The sequence below is a fragment of the Mastomys coucha genome, unplaced genomic scaffold (assembly GCF_008632895.1).
Source record: "Mastomys coucha isolate ucsf_1 unplaced genomic scaffold, UCSF_Mcou_1 pScaffold22, whole genome shotgun sequence".
NCBI classification, from domain to species: Eukaryota; Metazoa; Chordata; class Mammalia; order Rodentia; family Muridae; genus Mastomys; species Mastomys coucha.
In genome coordinates this window covers 154,605,860-154,628,512 of record NW_022196905.1, presented here as the reverse complement: position 1 = coordinate 154,628,512, position 22,653 = coordinate 154,605,860, and the positions used below count along the sequence as shown (strand labels likewise).

Sequence of the window (22,653 nt, the reverse complement as noted above, 5' to 3'; positions counted from 1 at the left end):
GCATACAGTAGTGGTGGGAGATTCTGAGAATGGAAGAGGCAGCAGCTAAGCCTTCCTCCTTGCCTTGAGGTTCCCACATCACACACACGCAATGATCGAATTGTAAAAATTAAAAGAAAATTTTAATGGAGGCAATAGACTTAACCAGAACTTATCGTCAAAGATAACATGATAGATGATCATGGCTAACTAACTGAAAGAATAAACTAAAATCAACCTCACTAGTCCTTAACCTGTGGGTCATGACCCTGGCAAACCTCTATCTCCAGACTTACATGGTGATTCATGACAGTAGTAAATAGTTATGAGGTTGAGATGAAAATAATTTTATGGTTGGGGTGTACTGTCTGGCTTTGTGTGTCAACTTGACACAGGCTGGAGTTATCACAGAGAAAGGAGCCTCCCTTGAGGAAATGCCTCCATGAGATCCAGCTGTGGGGCATTTTCTCAATTAGTGATCAAGGTGGGAGGGCCCATTGTGGGTGATGCCATCCCTGGGCTGGTAGTCCTGGGTGCTATGGGAAAGCAAGCTGAGCAAGTCAGGAGAAGCAAGCCAGTAAGCAACATCCCTCCATGGCCTCCGCATCAGCTCCTGCTTCCTGATCTGCTTGAGTTCCAGTCCTGACTTCCTTTGGTGATGAACAGCAATGTGGAAGTGTAAGCTGAATAAACTCTTTCTTCTCCAACTTGATTCTTGGTCATGGTGTTTTGTGCAGGAATAGAAACCTTGACTAAGACAGGGGGTCCCCACTACCTGAGGAACTGTATTAAAGGCTCATAGCATTAGGAACATTGGGAACCATGTTCTAGACCAACCTTGGAGAGTTATGGAGCTCACACAAAGCTGTCTTCACCTGTCCCTCTCTGTTTTCTGTTTATTAACCTGTTAGATTGTGACGCCCTGGCTTTGAAAATTTCTGTGATGGAATTCACTCCACTGAGCTGCCTGCTGGCTTCACAGTGTATATAAGAAGAAAGGGCAGGTCAGGAGGTCTTCAACCATCTGTTAGAACTGTGTGTGTCGTAATTTACCAGAAGAGGAAGGTTAGCCTCCTGCTTTGCTGCTCCTGGCCTGAGCAGGGAGTGAGGGGAATGGAGGAGCCTGCCACAGTCCTTGCCCCATCTCTTCCTACTCCAGTCCTGTGCCTCACAGGAATTTTCTAGAGACTGGTGGTTCTGCCTGAGAGAAGCAATGCTTCCCTGCCCCCCACAGCTCAGCACATGGGTGGAGAACTGTGCTCTATGTATTTTACACAGATCTGCTCACTCTGTAACTTGAGCATTCTCTTGGAACTGGACCACAGTGCATTTGTGATTTCTCCTTGGAGTCCACAAGTTATCCAGCGACAGAGTTTCTGCTGTTGGCTGTCACCATGGAGAGAACACAGTAATGACGGCACCATGTCCATATAAGGCTGAGTTAGCCGAGCACAGCCTGCAGGGAGACTGTGTGGCAGTACAGCAGCACCGTGGGGAAAATATATGGTAAGCGACCCCAGGGGAAGCTGTGGGAAAGAGCTCACCATCACAGGCTCCCTGGAGTCAGGCTCTGCCCGAGCTATTTTTATGATAGTATTATTTAAGAAAAACAGTATAGAACTAAGAGCAACTCAGAAGTAGCCCTGCTCTCTGCAGAAACACGCGTGGGTGAGTATGCTACCAATCCTGTCTACGTGCATGTACTTGGAAACAGATTCTAAACCCCCATCCTTGTTTGAGATGAACACACATAGTTGACCCGGGGAAGAAAATATCTTTGGTAAAATGTCCAGTGACATCTTCAGAAACATACACAGCATGTCTCTCTGCCAGCTCTGTCTTACCCTGCAGCATATAGAGTGACCCACTTGGATTAACACAATATGTGATGACTGAGCCTGCATCCTCATGGTATCTTTCTGTCCTCTTGCATGTGCAAGGATGAGATAGAATGGTGGGAGTGTGTCCTGCTGTGCGGCAGGCCACTTAAGCATGGGTATATTGAGAGGATGCCACTAAGGGGAAGTCCCATGGTGGGTGTTCCTTCCTTGGTCTTAACAATCTGCCTAACGATGAGAAGTAAGCCATATCAGGCTTAAGTGCTGATGACCAGACAGGCCAAGTGAAGGGAAGATGTGGCCATGGCTAACCCCGACCCAGGGGTTTACTTGGGTGGGGGGGGCACTGGGAAATGACGAGACCCCAGTAGCTGTGCTGTGGACTCCCTAAGTTTTACACATGTAAAAACCCTTGACAATTCCTTCCTGGAACCTCTAAGAGGAGATTGTGTGGCATGTGAGAGCACACTGCTAGATAGATGAGTCCCCGTTCAAACAGTATGAGTGGCCTTTAGGGAGAAGATCACCCTCAGAGAGCCGCAAATGTCTTGCCCATAGGCTCTGCTCCGGGTAATTGTAGCCCATGTGGAATGCCAAGCAGGAGCTGCTCCTTGGGCTCATGTCCAGCTTATCCCAGGAGGCAGAATGCAGTGTCCTCCTGGGGTCTAACCATCTCCTTTGCCTGATTCTAGAGATATTTGCACAGCACCAATTGATCTGCTTTATGTCCATATAAGGAGGCAGAGTCAGGCAGAGCTTAGAGAGCCTGTGCCTGGCCTGGGGAGCCAGTGCCTGAGGTCGGACACCCTCATCACTCACAAATCATCTCATCCTTGGAAAAATCTAGAGCAAGGGACCAGGGGGATTTTAAATATCAAGACATGAGGCTGGGAGTGGTGGTGTGCACACCTTTAACCCTAGTACCCAGGAGGTAGAGGCAAGAGGATCTCTATGAGTTCAAGACCATTCTGAGTTTCAGGCCAGCCAGGAACATACAGTGAGAGACCCTATGTCAAAATAAACAGATTAAATAATAATAAAAAACCAAGTAGTACAAAAATAAAAATAAATGAAATATTATTTATTTTATATAGGTCTGTCCTTTTAAAATGTTGACAAATGATTGTCAGCTGATAGTCCCAAAAGGACTCAGTCCAAGCAGAGAAACCTTAGACTTAATCTAATCATCGTTGCTTTCAGAACTGCGGCTCCTCATGCACACCTGTGATCTGTGTCATTCACACAGTTTTTAGTCATCCACGTCAGCAAGCACCTTCACATCTGAGAAGAGGGCCCCTGTCATCAAGATCTCCTGCAGGACCCTGAGGAAGGGTGTGGGCGGAGATGCAATATGGAATGAGTGTATATCCCAGCCACAAGGGCCACGGTGCAGAAGAGAATGGGAACAACCCTAAATGCTGATGGGGACAGACAGACCTGGGTGAAGCTCACTGGGGACTCAAGGGCCATTGCGATTGACAGCTGCGAGACAAGCATCACGCACACATGGTTGCTGTCCAGCTGTCCTGGTGAGGCAAAGGTGAGGCAGGCAGGGTGTGGTTCTAGAAAGAGAGATGTAGTAGACAAGGGTGGCCCTGTGTGGAACACTACTTTCCACAACCCACACATGCAGACTGGCCTAGGTCCTAACCTTGTGGATGCTAAGTGTATGATCCAATACTGAGCTCCACCCACCCCAGTGAAAAGACTATCTTCTTTATAAAATGAAATATAGTTTTATTGCATCTTATAAGACTCGAAGAAATAGTTAATAGTCTAGGTTACATTCATTGTTAGAGAGCCTAAATTCATTTAAAAATTCATCATGTGGCAAACATGTCTGAAAACAGAGCAAAAGTAAACTTTTGTTGTTAGTCTATAATAAAATAAAATGTCTAATGCTGAGGGTACTAAATTAAAAATTTATGGTTCACACGATAATAAGCCTATATAGTACTGTAAAAGGAAGATATAGTACAGACAGGAAGAGGAAGAGAGAGAGAGAAGGAGGGATAAGAGGGTGGGAGGGGAACTGATTGAGAAGAAGGGGGAGGGAAAGTGTGAGGGTGAGGGGAGGGGGAGGGGTGAATGTGGTCACAGCACATTGTGGACAAATATAATATTGTCAAAAAATATTCATTGCTTAATGAAGAGTAGGATTCACATATACCTTTTTAAAAGGAAGCTTTAGTGTATTGTGTGCACCAGAAAGTCCGTCTTTCTGGCAAGATGGCTCAGCAGTAAAGAGCATGTGCTGCTTTTACAGAGGACACATTTCAATCCCAGAACTCATGTGGTGGCTCACAACCACCTTTAACTCCAGTTCTGGGGGATGTGATGCCCTCTTCTGGCCTCTGTGAGCATGACACACAGAGAGTACACATACATACATGCATGGAAGCATTCAAACACATACAATAAAAATACATGAAAAATTAAAAAAGTAACCCTGAAACCAAACACCAGTTTTAAGGGCATTAGAACAAAAGCAATCTCACAAAGACTGAAGGAACATGGTAAACCCCTGCCTACTGGGAGCTTGTCACCATGGTGACCACTGGGGACCATGGTAATCTCACAAAGACTGAAGGAACATGGTAAACCCCTGCCTACTGGGAGCTGTCACCATGGCGACCACTCGGGGACCATGGTGATCTCACAAAGACTGAAGGAACATGGTGAACCCCTGCCTACTGGGAGCTGTCACCATGGCGACCACTCGGGGACCATGGTGATCTCACAAAGACTGAAGGAACATGGTAAACCCCTGCCTACTGGGAGCCATGGCGCCTGACCACTCGGGTGCCATGGCGATCTCTCAGGTGACCTTCTCTTGTCTAGGAAGTGACCCTCATCAAGCTCACTCAGGGTACAAGTGATTTCAACCTTGGGATTCTTGTTCATGGACTAATTCCCAAAGCTCTCAAGTTCGCACACAGCCACTCTGTTCACTGGGACAGCCATGTTCTGCTTTATATAATGTAAGTTTCTTATCAAATGATGTAAATCATGAGTCTAGAACATCTCTGTATTAACACACAATTAATCTTCAGAAACACCTCCTATTTTCACTCCACAGCACAGTGTCTTCTTACCATCCTTCCCTAAACATTACAATATATCATGAAGCCCTTACATTTAGACACATTGTTGCAAGTAACCTGAAGAATGAACACATCGGAGGACAAGCACTGGTTGGGGCTGGGCTATATAAGGAACTTGAGCATTCACAGGCTTTGGTACTTAAGGGGTCTCTGGAGCCAAATCCCCGTGGCTACCTTAGGGACATCTGTGTTTGTGTGTATCCGCTACCATGAGAAATAGGACAGTGGTTCGATTGGAGCCCATTTTGTGACTTACTGCACTGTGAAAGGGAATCAGCTATATTGTGTCTTCGGAAAGAGCCATCTGACTGGTCCATTTAAGGCACTTTCAAACAGCGTCAAGCAACATTGTTTTACGTTGTGTGACTTACCCGCGCTCCTTTCTCCGGGTAGCACTGACAACCTCCACTGCAGTCTCTCCCTCCACAGGGCACATCCAACTTCTTCACACCCTGTAGAGACCAGACACAAGACAGAGTTTACTTAAGAGCGCCATCATATCCTGGTGTGAGTCCTTACTCTTAACATCAAGCCTTCATTCAAAATGGTCCACAGGACCCTCTTAACACAAATGCAGGCACAGAGTCCCCACCACTGTGCTGTCACAAGCATCTGCTGTCTCACTGATCTCCACACCCGACACCACTGTGGCATGCTGTGGCCCTGAGTGAGACAAAAGCTCCCTGGCGCACAAGGGCTCACTGCTGGCACAACACACTCTACCAGTGACAGCCTTGGGAGGAGCACTGACTCCAGATGCTGAGCCAGGAGCCTAGATGGGAGGGCCAGAGGAAACATTCCTTAAACCCAAGGCAGCCCAGGGAAATGCAATTGCAGAGCTCAGGAAGTAGATTCTCAGTAACCTGGAGATTTGAAGGCAAGTGAGCCATGGCGGGACGGGTTGGTATGACCACTCTGGCTCCTACGGTGGAATGGCAAAAGAAGGAGCTACTTGTGAGGAGGCACACCTCGGAAATACACCTGTCAGGATGATTCCCCCAACAGCACTGCAACTCGGGTAGACACATTGTCAGGAAAGTCCTCCTCCATTTCTCCCCCAATACCCATGCTTTTTGTGGTAAGGAGGGAAACTGAGGAATGAGCCTTTCCTAAGTGCTGGGCTGGGTAGCTGAGGTAGCTTCGTGAGTCTCTAGGGCCCTGGGGGATATTTTCTTGCTTCCTTATCGCTAGCCCAACAATTTTGATGAAAGACTAAAGAGCCTGGATTATGTGACCAGGGGTGGGGCTGGGGTAGGGCTGGGAGGCTGGACTTTCTAACCTCAGACTCTGCCCACAGGACACAGAAAATGAAGTGCCTTATGACTGATTCCCTTTCTCCTGTTCTTACCTAAGTCAAGCACCAGCTGTGGTCTCCATGGTCCCCCACAGATAGGTTAGGAAAGCCCTTCCCCATGCTGGAGCAGGAGAGAGAGAAAGCAGAGACTCGGTCTGTCTCATCTTGGGCACAGTCTGATGCCATCCAACCCACAGAGCCCAGGTTGTTGGCAGTTACACCTAAGGCAGTATACGTAGATGTTGTTTCCTTCCGACATTCACTCAGCCAAGGTTTCTGCAAGTGGGCCCAGCGGATGACAGTACCCCTCCAACGTCAAAAAGGTTTTAACCATAGAATTAAAAATCTTTCATACTTATATATGTTTGTGCACCTGGGGAGGTCAGTAGACAGCTTGTGGGACCCAGCTCTCTCTTTCCATCATGTGGATTCCAGGGATCGAACTCAGGTCATCAGGCTTGGTAGCAAGTCCTTTACCTGATGAGCAATCTCACCAGCCCTACTGCAGAGTTTTCATTCTGGGTTAAGCCTCAGAAATGCAGTGGAAGGTCACAGGGAGACACAAGTCTCAGCATAGGTGCCCACTGCGTTCCTGTGGAGATGCCACTGTACTGCTATGAACCTTCACCTCTTTTGTATGTCTTGCGGAGCCCAGGACTCATCCACAAGCAGCCCTGGGTATGCAAGCAGCCGTAGACATCTGACTCAGCACCATCTGGCCACAGTTCACCTTGGCGATCTGCAAGCCTTCGGGCTTTTTCTGTACAGACATTTCCTCCAGCGATCTCCCCCCACAGCCCTGAAGTTGGAACTCTGATGACGATCCTCTACCTAATCTACTTCCCGATGGAATTTAAAAAGCCCAGCATTCTCAAATCTTTAAGAAGCAGTTCCCCCAGAGCTCTTTCTTGAGGAGGTAATAAAACACCAGGAGGTCCATGGTGTAAGAGTAAACATATAGAAAAATACTTTTATGCCTTTGAAATAGGAATCTATGTTTTTATCAGGTTTGTGTGTGAGTGTGTGTGTGTGTGTGTGTGTGTGTGTGTGTGTGTGGCTTCAGCACAGATGTACACTGTGGCTCATCAAGTCCAAGTTTTGAAGATAATATTTCTAGGAATAAGGTACAAGTTGAAATGTGGTTTTGTCAAAGACCCTGGACACTGAGGTAGAAGCCTGGATGGGTCATGCTCACATCATGTGACCATGACTGGGCTAGAGAGTTGTCTTGGCAGTTGTCTCTCATTTGCCAATAATTCACTCAGGAGTTGTTGGGAATGAGTCGGGAAGCCTTCAGTTGAGAAGGGAAACACCTCTGCTCTTACTCTCTGCCACTCACAGGCTATTTTTAATTTTGATTTTAGAGCTACTTGCCAAATCCTTGTCTATAAATGAATGGTTGAAATGATTTTAAAGGTTTCAAATTGATCTCACGGGCTTCCTGGTCTAAAGGTTGCGGCTGGCCCTGCATTTGATTGTAGAAACGAGCAATACCAGTTGGAACACCCTGTCTTCTGAGCTGAGGGCCAAACACAGCACCGGGAGGCGGCTTAGACACCAGGCCAGCTCTGCATGGCCTTTCTAGCCATCTCACCTGTCCTGCAGGGGCTCTCTTACGAATTCCAGCATCTACAAGAGCCCTCAGGAAATCAAGTGGAGTGTCTGGTCTCTAAGACAAACAGAAATATTGACACACGAGGGCAGGGCATGTGCTCCAGACGGACTCTTAGAGACCGGACATGTCTCTGGACTACTGCATTCTCCCAGCAGGATGTGGGGCTCTGGAACATTCTCAAGATGTGAATGCCTTCCTGAGACTGTGGGCGAGGATAGAGGGGGAACTCCTGTGGGCTGTGTGTCTGGAGATCTGTCTTCCGCCTCAGAAAGGAACTCTGTCAGTGCACATGAGCCATCGCTCCACACTTGGAGTCTGATTCTTGATTCCACTGCTTAGCACTACTCAAGGACTACACAATCCTAATTCTTGTCAAGTACTTAATAAAAATGGTGGTTTCTTCCCACCCAACCATCTTGGGGAGCCTGCTTACCACCTAAGTGATGGAGACCATACTGGCCTCTATTTCCATCCTCATAAGAGTGAGCTTCCCCTTTTGAGTCCTCTCTAAGCATTTTCTATTTCTCATTTTACAAAGTCACAGGTTAAAACCTGGGCCCCAGGGGTACCTGGCCGTGGCAGCTAAGGTGAAGCTCCTAGGATGGGGATGCTCCCATCGCCTCACTGGGCATCGTAGGCGGCCCACATCCATTCAGCAGAGCTGGCCAGATTCGGCTTTTGGGGTGTCATCCACCCCAGGATAAAAAGAACTCACAGTCTAAGGTGGTAGCTGCACTGAAGATCCCCAAAGTCACCATGAAGGTTTCATCCCCTGAGACACCAGCCTTATGTGTGTCTGTCTGCTCTTATGCATCCTCGGGATTCTGGGGCCAGTATGGAGCCTGTGTTGTGGGCTCATTGTCCTGTGAGGGTATCTGGTAATCCCCAAAAACAAACTATCTGGATGCTGCAAGGGTGGTTGGGGACAATGACTGGCCTAATAAAAATGGCTTCCCCTTGACAAGTTGATTCACTCCTCTCTCACTCGTGGACTTGCACATGTGCACACTCATGGACACCCGTTTCCTGTTCCCCCACTTGTATGGAATTACAGAGCCATTCACACACTTCTTTCTCACTTACACACACCGGCCATGGTCTCACCCTTGGCTAAGAGTTTGCTTTGGATTATGTACTACGCTAGGCTCTGGCATTAAGCAGAGACATATTAGACGTAGCCCCTGCCCTCATCATGTGTGAGTAAGTAGAGAAGATTGGTTACGTAAATAAGTCAATACCTAGATCAATATTGATTGAACTCTGGTGCAATGTTTTGAGGAAGAGGGTACCCAGAAACTAAGTCAGGAAGGAGGGGATGATGGGTAAAACTGCACTCCTTGGCAGACTCACTCAGACCTGCTCATTTGCTGTTCCCATGCAGTCTGCCTTACTGGCATCTCTCAGTGGGCCACACTCCCAAACGTAGCAAGGACAAGGGATGTCAATCGTCACCTCCTTCCTGGAGAAATCACACTAGCCCATCCAATCACTCACCATATGAGACACTGAGCCCCATCTAGAATATCAGCTCTTCAAACAAGACAGAAGACTGGATGTGGCTATCAGAGGAGGGGAGGGGACACTGATGTCCGCTCGTCATCAGCTTGGACATATGCTGTATTGTGGAGCCCCAGTAATGTGGAAGTAAAGTTAAGTCTGGAACAGGCATGCAGGAGGCTGGCTGTGCCCACAGGAGTCATGGAGTGGGGAGAAGTCCGGCAAACATTTCCCAGGAGCAGAACTGTGTGAGCAGCCGAGAGAACGGCAGAACTCCACAGTCCTCAGAAAGTCGAGCAGTGCAGAGGCAAGGATGCTGGGTGAGGTACAGGAGGAAGGATCTGGAAGTGGCTTCATGGGTGAAACGGGAGGAGACGCAATAGACTAGAGACAGGGATTGTCACCCAAAGAGGTCACCCCTGAATGACAACTGTGTTCTCAGTAGCTCTGATACTCTAAGTGTGAAGAGTGGGTGTAGAGCCAGTCAGGAACAAGGCCACAGTCTGCCTCCTCACCCCAGTCCATTTCCAAGTCACATGCATGCAGACATTGTGGAAAGAGAACACTGTGATTGGTTAATCAAGGAATAGGCCCATATGTGGGCGTACCACCTGAACACGCCTGACCTCCTCAACAGGTGGGTCTGTCACTGGAGCAGGAGAATCTCCTATAGGTTCAGTGGGGTCCATGGCCAAGTGGGACCCTGAGCCTATCCTTCCTAGGAAATGCCTCCTTAATCTCCCCTCTGATCCCGACCCTGTTTCCTATGGGGAGTAAGAGGGTCCTAGAGCCCAGGTCTCAGATGCTGGATTTCTAGTCAATGTTTCAAATGAATTTCAGTCCTTCTTTTTCTTAAATACTTCCTTTTAGGGCTCTTCTCTCTGGGCTGAGCTTTATCCTACTGCTGCCTGGCTGGAAGTCACAGGAATGACCCGGGCCTCTTAGTATCAGGTAGCAAAGCGAGGGACTAAGAGGCATTTTATGGAGGATCCTGATGGTTACTGCACTTGTCCGGAAGTTTCTAGGTGCAATGGGCAGATATTGGGTAGCACCCCTCCCCACCTCTCTCCACCATTACTTTTGAAACTATCTAAGACTTCCTGTATCTTTACCATGTCCATCCTGGATACCCCTATACCACTCTGGATGCATGCTCTGGGTTGCCAGTGAGCTGTTGGTCTCTGGAAAACCAGATGCCATAACATCTTGTAAGGAAAGACAGGCTCTAGCTTCCTGACCCAGGCTCCTCTCCGGCTCCATCGGAGCCTCTCATGACTCAAGCTGCTGGCTCTCTGGTTCTGCCATCTATAAATGGAATGTGTCGGGGTAGGGCAGAGATCAGTGCTAGCAGCTGCAAGATTAAGGGCACATCCGGTCCCACAGCAAGTGGCGCTGGCTCCTGGTCGGTCCAGTAGTCCTTGGCAGTGACAAGACAAGAGTATCACATTGCCTTCACCAGGGACTGTGTCTCACAAGTGTGCGCTCAGTCCTGAGTGCATTCAAGCCATTGAGCACCAGCCCTTCCTCAGACATACCAGCACTTAGACCCAGGGCATCCAAGATGGTCGTAGTACCCCAAATAAAACCCACAAGTCACTTAAAGGCCTCAAGACAATTTCTCTAGCTATTTGTGCAGACCAAGGACACAAATCAACAGAAGCACTCCCAGGTCCCTGCAGATGTGAGTATCCTTTAAAGTTGACACCCCGTATGTGCATGAAAGGGGGAAAAAGTACAGGCTATTGTTTTTGATTTGCACATTGAAAAATAGTGATTACTCAAATTTATATGAAGATCTAAGAACAAAACTCATCTGTCCTAAAACAAAGAATATTTTGTCCTCCATGTGTTCCAAGAAACATCTTGTCCAAGGAAGTATTTTTAAGCCAGTACACCTCCAGCCAAAAAGAGCAGCTTTGAAGGGAACTTACAGAGATCCCACCATGCATCGCCCCCAGCATCCAACCCCAACTTCCTCTGCAGAGGAGTCTTGAATAACCGATTCTTAGCAATTTGAGAGGTAAGCCTTACTGCCAAAGGTAATGTGTTTCCTATTTGCAGGCAATGTAATCTATACAGGTCTTTGTTTTGTCACAAGTACAGTCAAGCTGGGTGTTCTAAAGATCTCTTTAATCCAGCAACAGGCCAACTAAAGGGAGAGAGCCAACATGGGAACAAGGCTCCCAGTAAAGTTCTATTAGTTTATCAAAACAGGAAGTATAAGCCATTTCCGCACATGCAGCTTTAGAAATTAAGGAAATAATTCCAACATGGTATTAGCAAGACAAGGTATATGGAAAGGAAACGCAGATCAGGGCAGCACACCCAGTGAGCGGCCCAGAGGGCCAGCCAACTCACTGCCTTTGTTTAAAAGCATCTCAAGGGCACCCGAATGGAGCGCAGCCACTTTAGAGCATCCTGAGACCATTGCCAGCTAGGCAGAAAGGCTGATGATGGACAGGAGTGCTCTACCTGCTCACTTAGGTGACCTGTAGCTAGGAAGGAGGGCTTGCCACCAAGCACCAATTAATTCTGAGGTGGTGTGGCCACTGTCACCTTGATCATTCGTGGATGGGAGGTCTCACAGGGAAGGGAAAGGTCAGGCTGTTCTATAGAACAAGACGGACTGCTAAATAGTTTCTAGAACCATGGTTATGGCCACAGAGTGCTCCTGTGTTGGCCTAGGTGGTGTGCACCTGTGAGCACACATGTCCTCCTACTTGTCCCCACGGCTGCTCATTTGTATGCCTCATCTTAGTCTTGGGAACCGATACCCATTCTGGGGGGCAGAGGCAGGGGGGGTCAGGAGTTTAAGGCCAGCTTTAGCTACATAGCCCCCAAAGCAACTCCAAGATGGCATTTTCCAGACCCAGTCTACTTCTGACAAGGCAACATGAGAGCCGCGTTGGGGAAAGGGTGCTGAACGTGGGAACCTGACTGATGGCGAGCCTTCCAGAACGCTTCCCGACTTACATCATTGATTCCGTGATGGCTAATCAGGGCATGAGGTGGGCTGGTGGGCTTGCACATGAGGAACGGCAGACAGGGACTCTGGGTAGGGGCTGCTGACACTGGGTGGAGAATGCCCTAACCCTGCTGAACTCCCGACTGAGGCCAGGCACCCACCTCCCACAGGAGCTGAGGACTCACTGATGGCTTCTTAGAGACTTTTTGCTGTCCAAGTCTGGGGTCATTAACACCAGACAGGCAGCCTAGCTTGTGGGCCTGGGGCTGCAGACATAGGAATGAGAGCTGAGCCTCAGCCAAGGAGGTGTGAGCCAGACACTGCCTCAGAAAACACCTGGCCTAAGGCTAGGATGATCTCAGGTGTGGGTGGGCCTGGACTGCAGGTGGAGACAAGTGGGCCTTGGGCAGATGGAGGAGAGGGGAACTTGGAATTTCCTGTCACGCATGCTCATCCGGCCTCGGCTGCTTCCTGTTTACAAGCTTCCCTTATGGAGGCAAAAGCAGTGTGAGTGCGCCTCCCCTTTAACAGATAGCATGGTGCGCTGCGCTGCTGTTGTGGCCAGGGCGAAGCCCACACAGGTTTTGGTGCCTGAGAAGCCACCTCTAGCCTCCTGTCCAGAAGCTCCCATTCCCTTGCTTCAGAGAGCAACAGGGTCACTACAAGGAAGAGCTGAGGCTCCTTTGCTGTGTGGCTTAAGTGTTGGGTGGGGATTTGAGATTCTTCATCTTGAGTCATCCCATCCAGAGGTTGAAACTTACACAGCAAAGTCAGGCAATGGCCCTGGGGAGAGGCTGTGGGGAAGGAGCCAAGAGGCAAAAGTCGGTGACCAAACAGGTGTGGTCAGCTGGGTGGAACAGGGCAAAGGGCCAGCATGGAGCCACGAAAAACATCGGAAATGCAGGTGACAGCTGTCATGGCGCGAGGGGATGTTCTGTCTACAGCACAAAACGCCTGCATTCTACGGGCTTCCTTCCCTAGCATCTAATATCTTTTTGTTATGATTTAATTTTTATTATCTTTGATTATGTGTATTCGTGTGTGTGTGTGTGTGTGTGTGTGCATGTGAGTACGAGTGTTCATGGAGGCCAGAGGATTTCCTGGAGCTGGATTTACAGGTGGCTGTGAGCTATCACAGGTGTTGGGGACTAAACTCACGTCTTCTGTAAGAACAGTTCGCACTCTTGATTGCTGAGCCATCTCTCCAGCCACATATGGTGTCCAAAGTCTGAATGCTGTTGTCCTTTGATTTTTTTTTTGTTTGTTTGCTTGCTTTTTGTTTTGTCTTGTTTTAAGACAGGGACTTATTATATAGACCAGGTTGGCCTTGAACTCATAGAGATTCGCCTACTTCTGCCTCCCAAGGGCAAGGATTAAAGATGCCTGGCACTGATTCATTTTTAAAATATTTATTTTATCATTTCTAATTATGTGTGTGTTTGTGTGTGGGGTTTGTGCATGAGACTGCAGGTGCCCACAGATGCCAGGGGTGTCAGACTCCTCCTGACGTTACACGTGATGGTTGTAACCCTGCACAGTGTGGGTGCTGGGAACAGAACCAAGATCCTTTGCAAGAGTAGCAAGATTTCTTAACTGCTGAATCATCTCCCCAGCTCAGGCTTGGATTTCTCATTCCTACCGACTGACTTCCTAAAACCCATTCTGTTACCTGCCCTTCATGATGGCTATGGCAACGTGGTCACCCGCTAAGGCAATTCAAGAGTATTTTTGTTGCACTTTGGGGGTGTGTGTGAAGCAAACCTGATCTGAGCGGGTGTCTTGCTTACCTACCTCCAAGGGCTGACCTGTGCCTGAGCTCAAAACTCTTATTGAGCAAGAACGCTTTCTTTAATCGGGTGGAAGCCAGTCACAGCCCACCTTTCTTTAACCCCTTGGCCCCGAACCTGCCATTCTAGCACATTCCTTCTGTTGCTCCTCAGAAAATCTTGGCGAGCAGATCTAGCCAGTGGTCCTAAAAGCCCCTCTTGCTCATCTTGACACATAGCTGGTACCATTCTGAAATCATCCATGTAGAGCAGCCATCTTGGGGACACAGCCAGGATGTCAAGGTCAGACACCTGTGACTCGAAGCTACTCTACTGAGCTCTAGAAATTATTTATTGAGTCTCTCCATGGACCAATTTTTGAAAGCTGCCTCTTTTTGCCCCCTTCATCTCTTAGATTGTCACCCCCTTCACATTTCCCTATTGCCGCATCTGGCTCGTGGGCACTTCTGTAGTAATCCTTTAGTTTGGAGTCTCTTCACATACGGCTCACAAGACGGAGCCTGCTGCATGTCTACTCCCTCGAGCCCCTCCACTCTCTTTGGTCTCTGGGACAGCCCCCTTTCCTCTCCCATCACCTACCACCTCAGCTCTGTTATCCTTCCACTTTCAAATGTCTTCTTGCCTTTTCAGTTCCAACTGAAAGTATTTTCCCACGATGATGGAATGTCAAGGATTCTAAAGGCACCTAGCGAGAACAGCCCTGACTTTGCATCTTCCCCACAGAACGTGTACATGCTGTTCCCCAGCCTGGAATGTCCTTTGCCCTCCACCACCCTGTGCAGTCAACACTCACTCAGAACACTGGGGAAAAGGAAGTCAGACCGACACCAGCTTGGCTTCTCGTTTCTGCCCATCCTTTTTAGGCTCAGGGATTTCTGCTACAGCACACCACAGGGCTGCCTCTGAAGGCTATTCCCGGTTTAACAAACTGACAAGGCACACGAGAAAAGAGGGCCAGGCGGAACATGCCATGCCTTCGGACTTCGTAGCTAGGGCTCTAATAAAAGCAACCCAATTAAAGTAATAACGGAGCTTAAAAGACGGGGTAGCCTCCCAGTAAGTTAAAAATAGTGCTTCATGTGGAAAGCACAGACCTGGTGCAAGCAGGGCGTGGGGAAGGCGGTGATTGGCCCCGGGAGCGGAAGAAAGCTAACGTGCCCAGCACCTGGGACGAGCCTGCGGCAAGCCCTAAGAGTGGCCGTGCTGCCCAAGGCCAGGGATAGGACATGCGGACATGGCAGCGTATGCATCTTGCTGTGTTGTGTGCACCTGCCCGAGTCTTCTCCACCTTCAGCGCCTGTGAACGCCCTTCACGTGGCCCAGGCCAGACAGGAGACACCACATACAAACTTAATGTTTTCTGTTGACATCAAGCTATCTGCCAACCATCCTTCAGCAAGGATGAGTTAGAGAGACACACTCCAATGAAGCAGACCCCGGGATGTTATTCACCACACTTACTTCCCTGAGTGGGTATTCCCACTCCATGGAGAAGGAGCCTGGCACCATGAAAGACTCCTAATGTGAGCTGTTGACAGTGGTCATTGTTGTGGCCTGAGGCATACTGTTCTCAGTGTTGAGACTAGTTAAGGAATTAGAGCCTTTATCCCAGAGGCTGTGGGGTAATTACAGGTGGGAGATACCTTAGCGGTGCCACATACTATATCCAGAATAAATGTTCTTAAATATTTATGTTATCCCACATGTGTGCTGTTCAGCCAGAGAGACACAGCCTATCAAGACAGTGCAGAATCGAGGCATCAGCTCACAGCCTGACTACACTAAATTCTAATTGTTTTCACGGCACGCTAGTTCTTGGTGTTCTCTGGCCAGGATTAAAAATGTAAATGTTGGTGTTGGCATATAGGTCTGAAATGAATATTTAACATAGCTCATAAAAGAGAAGTAGATCCGTCCTTGAGACTGTTCCCCCCCCCCCCCGAGAAATTTGTTCACTAGCCTCTGGCCATACATTTTGTGAGAGATCTGAGAAGAGCAGAATGGGACAGAGCAAGCAACATTTCGCACAATACAATACCATTTCTGTTCTGCGCACGGGAGACTGGTCCAGGCACGGAGTGCCTTGGTTTGTATTGGCATGTAAGGAATGGTTGAGGCCCTGCCTGGGCAGGCTCTGTATTTGATATGCTTAAGTTCACCTTGCAAACCCTGTCCATGTCACAGGGGCCCCAGGACCGGTGGAACTCTGACACCACGCCGTAGCTGTTGGAAACACCTGCTTGCCTGGCTCCTGGGATGTAATTTCTGCCTTTTCTCCTGTGTATGCTTGGCCGAAGTCGTCGGCCCTGGTGGTGTTTGGAAGGGCATGTGTATGACCTCACACATGAGTAATGACTTAGGATTCCTTTGTTGTGACCTCATTCTCTTTAGCAGTCTGCTCATTACGCTGGAAGGCCCGTGGTGTCTACTCAGAACAGTAGCAGGGAGGAGCGCTTGGTCCAGGGGAGGAGAGTGCCCATCAGACACACCGAGTGTGTGCAGCGAGCTACTGCCACTGTATGCATTGTCTACCAGACACCACACTAATCATTTGCGTACATGCATACACAGGTACACATGTGTGTGCACGTGCCAGTGGAGGCCAGAGGTTGATGTCTTTTTCCATTGCTCTCTACTTCAAGTTTTGAAACAGGGTCTCTCCCTGAAATTGGACCTTCTGAATTCTGCTAGACTGACTTGTCTAGGGATGCCCAGTGATTGTCCTGTCTCTCTTCCATAGCACTGGGATTCCAGGCACTGATCACCAACAGTTCCCTTTGGATCCTATACTCTTTGCCCCCGTACCTCTTGCAGAAGGCTTGGCTCACTTAATTCTCATTGGCTGCATCCCTAGATTGTAGTATCCACCAATGTACCAAGTTGGCCCTGGGTTGGCTTAGACCAAGTTTTGTCTGCTGATCCCACGGAGGGCTTGTTCTGAATGTTCACCTGCACGTGTTTTCAGGAATGAGCTTGTGTTGAGAAGTTCTGCACCAGGACAGTAAAATGTCAGGAGCTACTTCTGCCTACTCCACTGAACTGGTCCATGCACACAGGTGACTTTTCCAGCCTCGTATACTCAAAGAAGGGCATCCAGATGGGGACTCCTGGGCCTCCAGCTACCTGGTGTCTTTGCTCTGTCAAGGGTGTCCAGTTGGTCCAGCTCACAGCAAGGAATGCAGTTAGCTGTGAATCAGGCCACATTTGGAGGAAGGTATGCCTGCCCAATAACCCTGTGAGAAACAACCCCTGCCCTTCAGTCTCTTTTACAGGACACAGAATCTGTCATTGTGTCTTGAGGGGAGGGTATGAGACTGAAAGGAGATGAACCCAAGAAAGTGTGTGGTCAGGACAGGCTGTCTCTCTGTTCAAGTCTGTTCATTCCATGTTTATTCCTACCTACCAAGAGGTGGGGCCAGGCCACCCCTTACCCCTACAGGCGATGGGGCCAGGCCATCCCTGCCCCACAGAGGGGTGGGGGCAGACGGTCCCTTATCCATAGCTCAGAGCAGGTGAGATTTTCATCCACACAGAGTTTACTGTTCATGGAGGCAGGGGGATGTTTTAAGTCTTCATCCAATGACTTACATCTAACATGCATGAGTCTATAAACAGCTAATGAAATTAACACGAGGAAGGTAATATCTCCATCTTAAGTTCCACATACCATTGCTGTCTCTGATTAAGATTTTGAGAAACATTTAGCATGTTGATTTATCCCTAATAAACAGACCCCTTGGTTTTTTTCTTTCTTTAAGAAAGAAATCTGGCGTAGGCATGGTTTGGGCAATTAACTGCTGAACCTTGGCTGAACTAAGGTCAGCTTACAAGCCAGTTTCTTTAGGGACCCAAGCCATGACCTCTATTTTCTAGGTGTTGCTATGAACCCAAGATCAAAATTCATTTATACTGAGTAATTCTCTGTCCGTATCAAAAGTACCCTTATCAAGCACAAACAGCTAACATGCCGGGTCTGTAAACACCTGAGAGTGGACTTCCTCAAGTATTCTAAGTGACGTACCTGGCCCTTCCTTCATATCCATTTTTATCATGCTCTTGCTTTTCAAAACACAGTTTATGGCACAGTCCCACAAAAGCCAGGAAACGTCACAGTCCCTGGCAGCCGCAGACCCGAGAGCAAGAGGAAACTGATAAAGTTTAAACACCTCCAGACCGAGGAAGAGCTCTCCTAGAGCAGTTTGGGCTGGTGAGTTTTGAACCCAGGGTCTTGTGCCTGCCAGCCAAGTCCCTACCATTAGGGGAGCCATCCCTTTAAACCTGAATTTTTGCTTTCCCATTGGAAAGTGCCACCAATGTTGTCCCCAGCCCCAGTGTCTTCTCCATAGCATTTCTAAATGCCTGAGAGCCAGGGAGCTAAAAGCACACAGGTCCCTGGAACTTTGTCAGAGGCAGGATCTAGTCAGTCTGAACCACAGACACTCAACCACACAGGACAAGCTGCAGGGGAGGCTGGAGAGGTGGGTAGACACCAACACAGGGGAGGCAGAGGGCGACCCTGATCCTGACTCCTGAGTTTGGATTGAGCTGTGTTTGCTTCTCTGCGTTTTCTGGATGAACTTCTTGCTCTGTGGATGCCAGCCACATGTCCAGTTCCTTCTATATGCAGGTATGGCTTGTTTACGCAGGGTGGTATTCTTTGGGCTTGGGTCCTGTCACTTTCTGGCCAGGAAGCCCAACACAGAGACTTCTGGACTAGGTGATACCATGTCACAAAGCAGAAGACACGGTGCTTTTAGGGGAGTAGGTATGGAGGGTGCAGAAGGGAGAGTCAGTTGGCTGTGTCTGAGGGATTCTCCTAATGGCTGCCGTAAGTCTGTGGCTGCAGCGGTCTCTGCTTTTAGGCAGTGACGTCACTGTTCCTTGCATTGAGCAGGTCCCGCCTGCCTCCTTCCTAACCTTGACCTTCTCATGACTCACTGCTTCCTCTCACCCAGATCTCCACCCAGGGAGGAAGCTACTGCCAGAAACAGCGGCTCCCTCACACACCATAAATGTCCAGGGTGAGCCTGCCATTCAGAGCCTGCCATGACCTCTGCACATATGCTAAGGTCCTTCCCTTAATGGACAATCTTCTTCCGCTCAGTGGCAACCCCCAAATACCCTGGGCAGATGAAAGGCCAAGGTCTTTTGAAGTCTGTGCCAGCAGTGCCCGAGACCCTGAGATCACACAGCAGACAGCCCAGGGAGACCAGCGGGTCTGGGAGGTCAGAGGATGTGCATGCACATACGGGTGTGGGGTAGGGTCTCAGTGATTTAACAGTCCAGGATACAGAGAGACTCCCCCCACCCCAAACCTTTAGTTTTCTCGGTTCCTCTCCCAACTAGTTGTGACAAAGAATCTTGAGATTCACAAAAGGGCTCTACCTCCTGGCGGAATTGTTCAGAAGGACTAGATTGGTTCCTGGGGTGGCGGTAAGGAACCCTTAGGATGATGCCACAAAAGGAACCAGAACATTGTGTTATAGAAGGATGTCCAGTTGGACCAAGGGCCAAGCCACTCCTCCTTTCTGTAGCGGACTCCCAGTCCTTGCTCTTCATACTCCTCCTGGCCTCAAGACTCCCTGGCCTCTCCTCGCTCTCTTTACATCTTCAGAATGAGGTAACTTTGAAAACAGTAGTCAACCTACACATGGTTGCTGGTTTAGATGCAACCACACTGAGTTGTATCTCTAGCCTGGACTGCCAGTGACATTTGGTGGCTGCTGGACCAGAGGTTTGCAACCTCCAAAGTCAAGGGACCTTCTTACAGTCAGCCTCTCCTATCCCTTCCAGGACCCAAGTGTCATCCTAGGCCAAGACAAAGGCAATCACTATCAAATTACACAACATGATTGCTCTACGGGAGCATATCATCAGAAACCCAGCACATCCTAGTCCTTGTTCAATCTCTGGAACATGTCTGAATAGCTACAGATGACCTATGCTTGGCTAGAAGGCCAGTATCTGCAGGCCCCCAGTCCCTCCCTGATTTCTCATTCCACCAAACCTGAATAAAGGCCATTATGACTCAGGCTCCATCTAAATCAATGGTTCTCAACCTGTGGGTCTCAACATCTTTGGGTTTGAATGGCCCTTTCACAGTGGTTGCCCAAGACCATCAAAAAATATAGATACTTACATTATGATTTATAACAGTAGCAAAATTGCAGTTATAAAGTAGCCATGGAAATAATTTTATGGTTGCTGGTCACCACAACATGAGGAACTATGTTTAAGGGTCACAGGATCAGGAAGTTTGAGAACCACTAGTTTAAACAGTATGATTCAGGCCCCAGCACTCAAGTTTAACATTGGTTTTTGGAACTGGAAGAGATGATTAACAACCCATGCCCTGTGCCAACATAAGCTCTCATTATATAGCCCAGCCAGACCCCCTCAAAGTTGTAATTCTCTTGCCTCAGCCTCCCAAGTGCTGGGATTGAACACTCTCTCTTAGTGAAGAGCTATTTTGAGTTGTTCTTTCTTCTCATCATCTGGGTCCTAGGCCAACAGGGGAAGATGATCCAGTGAAGACAGAGGCCACTGAGCATCCAATGGGAAGGAGGCAGCAGCAGCCCCTCTGTGTGAGCCCTGCAGGGCTTGGACATGCAGACAGGCTGTGTGCTGCAGACACTGAGTGCCAAGTGTCCGAGGCCCAGGAGACCCCCTCTCCATCTGGAAAGCTCACTGACTGCCATGAGGATGTGCTGTCCCTCCTCCCATGTGCTCTTTTCGGTGATTGGCTTTGATCCTCTTAAGTAAGCTGTAGTTTTCTGCATACAAAACAACCCGCGCTTGCTTTTTTTCTACTCAGACATGAACAGCTCAGCTTCCTCCCAGCTCCATCGAAGGCTCCTCTCTGCCAGGCGGTACCCTGAAGAGAAGTGGCTCAGCATCCTCTCGAAAGTCTCCATGGATGGTATCAATGGCTGCCGACGCCCTAGCCCACAGAAGCAGAGGCAGGTCTAGATCTGCCAACCTCAGGTCTCCAATGTCTCCTCAGTGTACCACCAATCCTTTTATGGGGCACACAACTCCCCTAGAAACTGTCTTGTAGCTCCAAGACCAGAACAAAGCCCCAAACAAAACCCTAGCCTCTTGCTCAGCATGTGCCAGAGGCCAGCAGCCAGGAGCTGGGGCCGGGGAGGCCCGGAACAGGATGGAGATAGAGGAGCTCATATCTTCAGGGCATAGGAAACGAGGCGCCCTTGCAAAAATGAGGCTCACAAATCAGGAAAATCAGGTGTTGTGGCTTGAGTATGAGAAGTCCCTCACAGGCTGCTCACACACTGGATGATTGGTCCCCACTGGTGGCAGCATTTTGGGAGGCTTCAAAACGTTTAGGGCCCTTGATGGGGGAAAGCAGGTCACTAAGAACAGGCCTTGGAAAGTCGGAGGCCAGCTGCTGGTTCCTTTCCTGTTCTGCTTCCTGTTCGATTCCCTCACATGCCCTGGCTGCTTTGACTGATCTGGGCCATGTCTTCCCTACCCTGAGAGACTGAAACTATTGAGCTGTTGCTGCCAGGTGCTGTGGTCGGCGGCACACACTCACTCCTTCCTCCACCTCAGGAGGGACATGCATAGTCCCAGTCTCACACACAGGATCTCTGATGTGCCCACTTCAGCTCTGCCAGAGGCTGTGTTTCTAGCACGTGCTGGCTGGCTGGACTCACACCCGCTCCCGCCTGGCACTAAGAGAACTTCTGGGCTCAGCAGCTCCCATAGTCCCAGCATGCTTTGGGGAATCAGTGTTGTTTTACCCGCTCTTGCTCTTTTTGCAGTTCATAGTGGACAAGCCCTCCGAATGGTTTAGTTGCATACTCCTTCACCTAAATTGGTGGAAGATTTTTGTGTGTGCGAGTGTCTGAGCCAACTACGGACATGTTAGAGAATATAAAATGCATATAAAGCTTCCTCAGTCAGGGCCCAGCTTCTGTTTAAAGATCAATTCAGGATAACTTAGTAACAAACCCCCACACAGTGGTAGATGGCCCATTTGAAAGCGTTTCTGTGTGGTTCTAGAGCGTCAAAGAACCGTAGCTCCAAGGCTTTGCTACCAGGATGCTTGCTCTAGAGGCATCTCCTTTGGTGGTCACATTTAATTGCCAGAACATCAACCAAGTATTGATGCTGGGAATGGACTTAGGACCTGCTTGTCTTCGGTATGTGCTCTACTACTGAGCCCCAGACCCAATGTTCTATAAGTGCTTTACTAAGCTGCTCTGAAAACTGATGGGGACATCTTGTGTCCTGAGAGAACACACTGCAGGGCCTCCCTGAATGGTCCACACATGACCCTGTTCACAGGTGCATGCTGGAACCTCTGTTGTAACTGGCAGAGGGTCCAGCAGGGGATGCCGGGAGAGCATGCAGAGGCCAATGCCACTGCTGGGTACAGAATCCTGTAGTCGTCCATTTACAGAGGAAGAGAATCCTTCTCTGCTCAAAGCTCCAGACAGCACTGGTGCTGAGAAGCTGAGATACCAGAACCATGTGGTTTTGGGGTAAGTCCTGAGCTCTCAGCAGGACATTCCATTGCTTGCACTCCTCTCAGAACCTGGGATGCAGACGGTG

General features: G+C 49.0%; 1 protein-coding gene across 1 annotated transcript in view; it reads right to left on the bottom strand.

Moving 5' to 3' along the window:
* The window catches only part of Col4a2 (collagen type IV alpha 2 chain), a 143,484-nt gene that overhangs the window by 92,799 nt on the left and 28,032 nt on the right, over window positions 1-22,653 (bottom strand). Inside the window, exon 4 of the mRNA XM_031339026.1 lies at window positions 5,293-5,373. Within this exon, the coding sequence (XP_031194886.1) occupies window positions 5,293-5,373 (81 nt within the window). The remainder of the gene's footprint in view (window positions 1-5,292; window positions 5,374-22,653) is intronic.